This window comes from Miniopterus natalensis, chromosome 21 (genome assembly GCF_054644295.1).
Source record: "Miniopterus natalensis isolate mMinNat1 chromosome 21, mMinNat1.hap1, whole genome shotgun sequence".
Lineage (NCBI taxonomy): Eukaryota > Metazoa > Chordata > Mammalia > Chiroptera > Miniopteridae > Miniopterus > Miniopterus natalensis.
The window spans coordinates 13,695,533-13,705,443 of record NC_142101.1 but is presented as its reverse complement, the minus strand read 5'-3'; the positions used below and the strand labels follow the sequence as shown (position 1 = coordinate 13,705,443).

The 9,911-nt window shown below is 54.3% G+C and overlaps 1 protein-coding gene across 1 annotated transcript in view; it reads right to left on the bottom strand.

Annotated features, from left to right (window-relative positions):
- Positions 1 to 206: 206 nt before the first annotated feature.
- Positions 207 to 9,911, bottom strand: part of SUSD4 (sushi domain containing 4) — a 66,151-nt gene continuing 56,446 nt past the window's right edge. Inside the window, exons 6-9 of the mRNA XM_087828886.1 lie at positions 6,989 to 7,180; positions 5,882 to 6,026; positions 2,706 to 3,088; positions 207 to 1,575 (exon numbers count right to left, since the gene is read on the bottom strand). Coding sequence (XP_087685012.1) covers positions 1,547 to 1,575; positions 2,706 to 3,088; positions 5,882 to 6,026; positions 6,989 to 7,180 — 749 coding nt within the window. The 3' untranslated portion in view covers positions 207 to 1,546. The remainder of the gene's footprint in view (positions 1,576 to 2,705; positions 3,089 to 5,881; positions 6,027 to 6,988; positions 7,181 to 9,911) is intronic.

Genomic DNA, 9,911 nt, shown 5'->3' with positions numbered 1-9,911 from the left:
GTTCAGAGTGTGCCAGTGGAGGGTGAGGCGATCAGTGAACAAAGTTATAATTATAAACATGCCCACCCTGCACGCTCATGTCCCAGGGCACTGGGCTAGGCCTCGGGTTCTAGTCCCACACCTCATCTCCACCTGTGATCATTGTCACTGTCCCTCCTGTCCACCCGACTCCACTCCTCTATGAAAGTCACGCTTCAAATTGACATTTTCTTTTTAATTTTTAATCAGTCCGTGTCAGGAAAAAACAGTATTGATCAGGCTCCCAGCTCCCCCGGCTCCATCGACATAGCAATTTTATGGGTCAGAGTTTTGTTTATATTTATCTAAAACCCAGAGGAAGAGAGGAAGCAAGTCCACATATCAACACGTATTGATGAGACATCTCAGGACTCGGGGAATTTTTTTTATCAGTCATTTTCTTAGGAACAACACCCAGCGGGCCCCAGAGCCCTCGCTGTAGGAGCGCAGGAGGGCGAGGCAGCCAGAGGCCCAGCAGTGGGAGGGCAGAGCTGTCTTCAGGCTGGGAGGTGGGCCTGCAGGCTTTATTTTATAAGACAAAATAAGAGGGGGGAAAGAAATTAAATCCAACCTCATACTTTATTTGGAGGAGGAATGTGTTTACAGAAACAATTTCTGTTTCGGAAAATAAAATATGGCTGAGTTTGGGAGTGAGGGCCACAGTCATAACAGTTGACTAGAGAGATATATTGTCAAGTGGAATCTTTTCAAAATGCCGAAAAAGGACGTTACCTTGGTTACTGTCTCCACCATGAGATGTATTTGAACACATTCTGACCATTTGTCAAGTCACGAGATTTGTCCAATGCCATGGATCCAAGGACTAGACCGTGAGCACAAATACTGACGCTATTTCACCAAAGGACAGCACGGAGTACATGAACTCTACTTTGTGAAGAAACTTCCAGAAAGCAGAGTCTGCCTGAGTCTTTCCCTTCTTGCTGGGACTGCCACATCCCACTTTAGTCTTGCTCGGAGTAGAAGCGTCCAGACGGAGGAAGATTGTCCCAAAGTCCTAGGAGAACCTTCCCTTTGGGGGCCTCCAGGGGGCGCTCTGCTGCTCTTCCTGCAGCTCAACCCAGGCTTCCCGTGGAGGCCGATCCAGCCTGACTTGGAATCCAGAGACAGTGTGAAGCAGATTTTGGAAGCAAATTTACATAATGTGACATGCTTTCAGAGGACGCAGGTAGTACTCATGACATAATTCAATGGGACCCTGGGTTCAGTGGCACGTGCGTGGAACTGTCTCGTGTCCCCAGCATGAAACACACTTGACACCTTCATCCACATGGGGGTTTCCCCTCTTCCCTTTATTTCCCATCGGTCTTGGCAAGTCCTCAGGTCCCACCGAAGTGTGTCAGTGTCTGTCACCCTCTGTTGAGTCTGCGATGTAGGATGTGAGTCACTGTCTCTGTGTAGACAAATTAGAACACGACCCCATGCCCCGTACTCTGTCCTTCTGTGCCTCACTCCAAGGTACAAGGTTCTGTTCCCAAAGGGGCAGTAGAAGCACTGGGACTTGGCCTGGCTATGGATCTTCTGCCATTAGAGGGATCTCTGTGAAAGAAAAGGTTATTATTATTTAATACACAGAAAACAACCAGTAATTGTAAGCTTTATTAGAATATCTACAATTCCTGAAATCAGTGAGGAGAAAATGTTAAGTTCCACATATCGATTAATAATAAAAAACCAACTCCTCCGTATAACCTCTATTTGCTGGGAAATCTCAGACCCAGATCATAAAAACAAAAATGTTAGCCTGGCTGGTGTGGCTCAGTTGGCCGAGCATCACCCCACACACCAGGGGGTCGATGGTTCGATTCCTGGTTGGGGCACATGTCCCCATTATGGGCTCAACCCCCAGTAGGAGGCGTGCAGGAGGCAATCGATCTATGTTTCTCTCTCATCAATGTTTCTCTCACTCTCCCTTCCTCTCTCTGAAGTCAATAAAAACATATTTTATTTAAAAAATTTAAAAAACAAAAATGTTAGATTTTAACCATGTAACAATTTCAGGTGCAGAGAGGCAGCAGGAACTGCAGAAAAGGAACTCAGTGGGCACCAGGAGACCCCTGTTTCCACGTCGTTACTGCCACTTACTGTTGTTACCAGCTGCAATTAGTGTCGCATTTGGGAAGTGGAGCTGGCGCCCCCTCCCCTGGGAAACAGCCCTATTTAGTCTGGTGCATTTTCCTCCTTTACCATGCGCTCCAGCCTGCCTTTCCCGAGACAGGCAGACACACACCTGGTAAAAATAACCCGCACGTGCCCAGCGCTTCTCCGGGACCAGGCCCTACGGCACACATCTGGGTGTTCCCTCCTGGCACGCGCGCGTGTGCCACCCTCAGGCTAGGCGCCGCTCTCAGAAGTCCTGCCTAATTAAGGGGTGCAGAAAAGCATCCTGGATCAGAAAGATGCCATGAAAACCAAGGGCCGGCCACTGGAGCCTTTCTGCTCTGGATGGCTCGGTGCCCTTTGGAGCCCCTGTAATTTCCGTTAATGGGCTCATCACTTGTGAGATGATCACTCCTCCTAATTGGCCTCCACACGCAGAGAGAGCAGGAGGCAATTTAAGCTGAGCGAGAGGGAAGCAGATTGCTTCTGCTCCGTGCTGCCTTGAAGACGCTCGGTGCTGGGTGCAGAGGAGTGTGCCAGGGTGCCCGGGCCTCAGGGCAAACGCTTACCATCGGCAATGTCGATGCCTGGGCTGGTGGATGCCACCTCCCCTGCCATGCTGGCACCTGTGTCGGGGTTGTCGGAAGCGGGGTGGGCGCCCCCTTGGCACGTGGGAGATGAATATAGACTCGGGAGCAGCTCGGAAGAGCCCGAGACGCTGTCACAGGCTTCTGACTCCCCGGGGCCTGTGTCTGTGTCCCCCGAGCCGGGGTATGCCGGGGGGCTCTGGTCATCCACGGGTAAGGGGCAGCCCTGGCCCACGGAGGCCAGGTACCCAGGGCCTAAGGCACTCAAGCCGCCGCTCACAGCCTCGTCGTAGGACGGGAGCATGACGGGCACGCCGTCCACCACCACGAAGTCAGGGTCGCTGCTGGAGCTCCTGGGAGGCCCCCTGTGCACAGAAGAGCGGTGCCAACATGTCAATGCCACGCCACCCCAGGAATGAAACCACCAGCGCCCCCCGCTGCAGCTGAGGTCCTCAGGGCCCACGACGGGCAACAGAGCCCCGCATGGATGCGCTGTGGAGAACCGGCCTCCCATCTGGGCCTCCTCTGGCAGATGGCGCTGTCTCCATGGCCACTCTGGGGAGCAGAGGTTTCTTCTCCTGTCCCGTGTCCTCCTGCCTGGCCCCTCTGCTCTCTCCTCACACTTCCTTCCTCCCTCTTTGACCTCTGGGCTTGGCCTTACGGCCACAACCTTGTGGGCTGGGGACCATGTGGCCCATTCCAACTGAGCATCAGTGTGCCTCTGTGGTGTCCTTCGGGAAGGCTGCTGGGAACAGGACAGCACCGTTGAGAGTACAGGGGCCCCGGCTGGTGTGGCTCAGTTGGTTGGGTGTATTCCAGTGCACCGAAAGGTTGCCAGCTCCATTCCGCCGGTCAGGGCACATAACCAGGATGCTGGCTCCACCCTCAGTAGGGGGTGTGCAGGAGGCAGCTATTCAATGTTTCTCTCCCTCTCCCTTCCTCTCTAAAAAATCAATAATTTTTTTTAAAGAGTACAGGGAACTTGGGACTCTACGGGCCCACTCTACATGTGATTCTTACGCTTTTTTGCTTCCTGTTACAGTATAAAAATCACTAATTTTTAGTCAAGATAGAAAAACAACAACGGGGGGGGAGCTCCGAGCACCATCTCACACCTGATTCAAGTTACGTCGGACTCGCTTCCACCTCCTGGCCCAGCGGCCTCTTGAACATTAGCTACAGGTGTGCTGCCTGCAGCAAGGGGTCATGGGAGAGGGCGGCTAGTTTTACGTGGCACCCACGCAGCTCCCGGCCCTGCCTCTCTGTCCCGTCACCCTGTACATCTGAGCCCAGTGGGTTTGAGCCCAGGTGGAGCCGAAGCCCCAGCCTGTCTGACCACCACTCTCCGCTCCTGCCCTCCTAACACAACCGAGTGGCTAACGGATGGCCAGCCTCTCCCCGTGTCCCAGCCACGACACCCAGCTCCCAGGCACAGTCATCACGCATCTCTCAGTGTCTACACCTGTGGGACCTGGAGAGAAAAAACCCACAAACCCTTCTGGTCTTGCTCTTGAGAGTCTTATCTATTTGGTTGGATGAGCCCAATTTTTCCAAAACAATTAGAACATCATATCAGATGAAATTACTTAAGGGATTAAAAAATCAAGTGAAGAATTTTTGGGAACATTTTTTTAAAATCTTAATATTTAGTCGTGATAACTTTTCTTCCAAGCGGATGTAGAAAAATAGCTCCATGGGCCACTTTAAGGGGCTCCAATGTAGCATAAATCACAATATGTAGTCGAGCACTCTCTCTGGAATCCTCAGGCCTTTTTCAGAATCGTGTAATTGCTCAATGATAGAACATGGTCCCTCGATTCATAAATAATAATTCTGAGGACCGAGAGAGAGGATGGCAGGTCTGAGCGGAAAGGAGGTCCCGGCGCTCGGTGACCCACGCTGGGCCTGGTGAGGGGTGCAGGCGGTCCCCACGCCCTGCACATGGCAGCCCCCTCTCCACTAAGCAGCATTCTCTTTTCCGGGGCATGGCAGGCACGGCCCTGGGGGTCAGTCTGTCCCCTATGGGAAAAGACAAGTACCCTTTTCTGGTGCATAATGTTTCAATAGGAGAAGATTGACATGGGCCCAGAACCCAAGGATGTAATGATTCCTCGGTGACAGGCTGCTGTGTCCCTGAGCCCTGGCTAGTGTCCTGTGACGTTTGGTGCCCTGTTCTCCTTCTAATGTTCATGAACCCATCCTTCTGCTTTTTTTTTTTTTTTTTTTTAATTGGTTTTAGAGAGAGAGGAAGGGAAAGGGAGAGAGAGAAACATCGATGAGAGAGAAACACTGATTGGCTGCCTCCTGCACGCCCCCTACTGGGGATGGAGCCCACAACCTGGGCATGTGCCCTGACCGGGAATGGAACTGGCAACCTTTTGGTGCCTGGGACTACGCTCAACCAGCTGAGCCACGCCGGCCGGACTCCCTTTGCTTTCTAAATTGATTCTTCCAGAACTGTGACCTGCCAGCAGCAAGGCTGTGAGGAAGTGTGACAATCTCCTCTTGGGGGTTGACGGCTGGGAGAATGAAGACACCAACCCAAGCCCCTTTTGCAGCCGAGGAGGAGGGGCGGCGCCCTCCACAGGCCCCACTCCCACGCTCAGGTCCTGCTTTGAGGCCGATTCTCTCCAGCCCGGTCCAGGCCCCCCATCCAGAGTCCCTTCCTGAGACTCCTCATCGGACTCTGTTTTCGGACCTCCGCTGGGTCACACATCTTTGACCTTGTCTCCTAATTAGCCCTGCACATTCCTCATCCTCTCTGTGGACCAGGAGCTCCAAGGACTATCACTCCAGGGCCACATGCACGTAGGGGACAGTGGACATGGCGCCCCTGGGGACAGGCACAGTGTGCAGCCCCCACTCTGTGCTTCCTTCTCACACCCCAAGATGCCCCTCAAGAACCGTCTATCCAGGGAAGGAGGGACACACGGGCTCACAGGGGGTGGGGCGGGGGCTGAAAGAGGGAAATGAAATCTGCCTCCAGCTTGGCGCTCTGACCCCCAGACACCCCTAACTCCCAGGATCGTGTTCAGCTCTCCCCGTATTCTCCCTGTGAACCTCAGCCCTGCATTCATCCAGGGTCCAGCTCCCCCTCTTGTCTCTCCTGCCCAAGGGGGCTGCACAGAGCCCGACTGGTGGCTGCGGGGGGCACTGACCTGGGGGGAAAGTGGGCCTTGAACTTGGTCTGGAACATGCGGGCCAGGATCACGAGCAGCAGCACCAGCAGCACGCTGGTCGCCGTGAACGCCACGATCTTCCACGTGGTCAGGAGGGTCTCGTGGGTGTTGGGCCACGTTTGCTCTGCCGAGAGAGAGAGAGAGAGAGAGAGAGAGGACGGGATGACAAAGGGGCACATGAGACCCCCAGGCTGTAACGGGTGCGAAGGCTCCCACATGCCCGTCTGCTGCACAGGCCTGGACGGGAGCCACTCATCCACTCTCCACTGCCTCCGGGCGCCCCCAGGCCGGCCAGTGTTACACGGCCGTGGGATCCGCAGCACGAACCCTGTCTCCAGGGGTCTCTGCCAGGTTGAAGGACAACCTGCATGTCCCCTCCAGACCAGGGTGAGAGCCTGGCAGGGGCTCAGTACCCGCTTCTTGGGCAGAGACTGAGAGAGGGTCCCTCTCCCCTGGAGAAGTCCTGTCCTGCAATGGCCCAGGAGCCGGGGCTCAGCTAAAGGCCTTTGGGAGTGTCTGGAACAGACTGGGGCGCAGAGAAGAAAGGCACAGAGGCTAGAAGGTCACGTCTACGAGGTGAGGGGAGGAAAGGGCTGACCCTCCCCAAATAGTCCTGTCCTTGGCACACCAGCTGCTGCCAATTCCTCCTCCCTCCCCTCGTCTTGCTCAGAAACACCCCCCTCCCCCCGAACACCTCGCTTTCCTCCTCTGGCTGGTTCGCACGACCACCTGTGGGCCTCCAGGTGCCCTGTTACCAAATGCTTCCCTCACCCGCTCTGTCCAGGGGGACAGTGTGCAGCCACCCCCACTGGGCGGCCACAGGCACGCCTGGCAAACCGCAGGGCGAGCGAGCAGGAGACAGCGGGCAGGTGTCGCCGGGGCTCGGGGCTCTTCCGTGGGGTCCCTACCCTGGGTCCCTGAAACCAGTGACGAGGTTGGTTTGCTAGTAACTTGTTATTAACTACGAAGCACTTACGGTTGCAAACGGCTTACGTTTTTATAAGTGTGAGCACGTCTCACCCCAAATGGTACCAGCTTTGTGGGCCCCGGACCCTGGGGCTGGGGCAAGGCCCTGGGCGAGCTCACCTGACTTGATGCAGTAGACTTGGTAGGAGGGAAACCACTCCCCATACTGGCAGGTGATGTACTTGTAGTCACTGGTGAGGCTGTAGCCCGGGTCGCAGTAGAACTCCACGACGGTCCCGTGGTTGTAGCGATCACAAGGCCGCGGGTGGCAGACGAAATCGCCGTGACTCACCATCGGAGGTAGCGGACAAACTTGGGCAGTGGGGAGGAATAAGTGTTTGAGTACCACGTGCTCATGCCATGCAAAGCCCCCCAAGCATAGATGGGGCCAGGTGACTATATTCCTTACAGACAGACGCGCTGACACGTCCATCGCCAGACCAGCGGGCTGTCCCCGAGACAGGCCCCTCTGCATTGTCACGGGAAGCAGCTACGTTCCGAGCACCTGCTGCTATCACATGGTCTTACAAAGTACACGGTCCGAGAGGTTCGTTTTCCATTGCAAAGAGGATGCCTACTTCATAAATAGTATTAAGCTATTCCATTAATAATGCATGGCCCGGCTGGGGGGCTCAGGGGTTGAGCGTTGCCTCATGAACCAGGCGACCACGGTTCGATTCCCGGTCAGGGCACATGCCCAGGTTTCAGGCTCGATCCCCAGTAGGGGGCGTGCAAGAGGCGGCCGATCAATGACTCTCTTTCATCATTGATGTTTCTCTCTCTCCCTTTCGCTCTCCAAAATCAATAAAAACATATTTTAAAAATATTTAAAAAAAATAATGCATACTGCTACGTGCCAGACAACGAAGGAAATAAAACTAAGATATTTATGGACAAAATATTTACCAAAAAAAACAGCTATCCCAAGCCCTTGTCTGCCTGGGAGTAATTCCCAGGCAGTATCCCTAACCCGATTCCTAAATGCTCTGTTAGGGTTCGGCTCGTGACAAATTCGCAGCGATTCTGCTGGCTCTGGGTGCGACCCGGCCGCAGCCTCCCCCTCGCAGGCAACCCGGCCAGTGGGCCGTGAGTAGCCGCACTGGCAGGAGCTCTGGGGCTTGGTTCTGCCACCAACCCTCTGAGTGACATCATGCACATGAATGTTCCGATCGCAGCTCTGTCCTGAGGAGCTACAGGGTATGTGCAGCTTGTCTAGCTTCTCGGGGTTGTAGCTCCCCTGTCCTGTAAAGAGGGAAACACTTCCTAACCCTCAGCACTGTGGGAGGGTCGGAAGGTGGATGAATGTCCAGAACACAGTAGGCACTTAACACGTAACAGCTGTATCACTGGTGCCCCAACTGGCTGGAGTTCCTGCACCGCCCACGGGTGCCCGGGCCCTGCCAGGCCCCGTAAGCAGCCAGGGTCCCTGGGTCACACCTGGCTGGCCCCAGTATCCCTCCAGAGGGTCTGAATGTGTCCTCTGCACATTTTCTCAGAGACCACTGAGAACCACCCACTGCAGGGGCTCCATTCCAAGACTGTCCTATTCGACCACTAATGGAGATGCACTTGCCCCCTAAGTGGGAACATTTATCTTCACGACTTGCAGTATTTCCAAGGATTGCACTGGGCCGGCCACTGGCTTTGGGGCAAGTGGAAACCCCTGCGTGTCCTGACAGGAGCAGAAGGTAGGGGGCACTCTGCTACCTTGGGAGTGTTGTTAGTTAGGAACTTGGGAAGCTCACTTCCAAGTAACAGTGGAGAAATACCGAGGCTTGGAGAACTTCCACCTCTCTCCACAGACTCTCGCTATGGGGTGAGACTGGCTTCTGCTACCCTGTCCTCCCCCTGCCTCCTCTGAGAAGCACACAGATCCAGCTCCTAGAACTTCTGGCTGGTCCAAGTGCAACTGCTTGGCCTTCGAACCCCCCAGGTTCAGCCAATGACTCAGATCCCAGCAGTTGCTAGTTATAAGCAAAATAACACCATGAAAACCCAGGGGGGGAGTAATAAAGATTCTTGTGCAACACTATTTTAAAGAAGTGTTTCTGCCCAGCCAGTGTGGCTCAGTTGGTTGAGGGTGAACCCATGAACCAAGAGGTCACCAGATCAATTCCTTATCAGGGACATGGCTGGGTTGTGGGCTCGATCCCCAGTAGGGGGCGTGCAGGAGGCGGCCGATCAATGTTTCTCTCTTATCAATGTTTCTATCTCTCTATCCCTCTCCCTTCCTCTCTCTCTACAATCAACAAAAATATGTTTAAAAAATATTTCTTACCACCTAGAAATTATTAGCAATAGTTGCGGGTTTTGGGGTCTGGACCCTGGTGGTTGCAGGCGGAGCCCAAGGGAGGCTCGGCTGAGACTCGGGCAGAAGGGGATCATCACCATCCAGCTCTCCCCCCGCTTTATGCCAGAGCCTGGAGGTGTGATGCTAACCGAGAAAAAGGTGAGTGTTGGGGCAGGGGGAGAATTAAACACAATATAAAAAGAAAGCGCACCAGCTGCCGATGTGAGGTGTGGAAAATAAAGGGCAGGGGAATAGATATTCAGGTCTTCCTCCAGCAAAAAAGAGTAAAAATAAAAAGGTGCCAAGATTCTAGTTCTAAGGGAAAAACTCCTAACATTTTTTCAAGGGGCCACTGAGGTTTCACAGACTGGACCCAGTGACGGCTGTGGACAGTGACCTTCCTGGACTGGGCCACAGCTGACCTCTGACCTCGTGGTTGCTCTGTGCTTGACCTCTGACACCCACAGCCCAGGTTCAAGGTGACCGCCATCCAGTGTAAGAGAGGATGCCTTTCAGAACCCTGGGAACTGGTGCTAAGTCTTCCTGAGGGAAGACATCCCACCGTGTCCCTTTTATGTAGCATCTCAAAGACCCCAGAGAGAGCAAGGGTTACACCTGCAGCGCCCCCACCAGGGTGCAGTGGCATTTGGAGCAGGCAGAGGTTCCTCGTGTGGGACTGTCACTGGACGCTGTGTCCTGCAGGGGGTTAACATCTGGGCTCCTGGGAAATACCAGCACCTTCCTGTCCTCGGA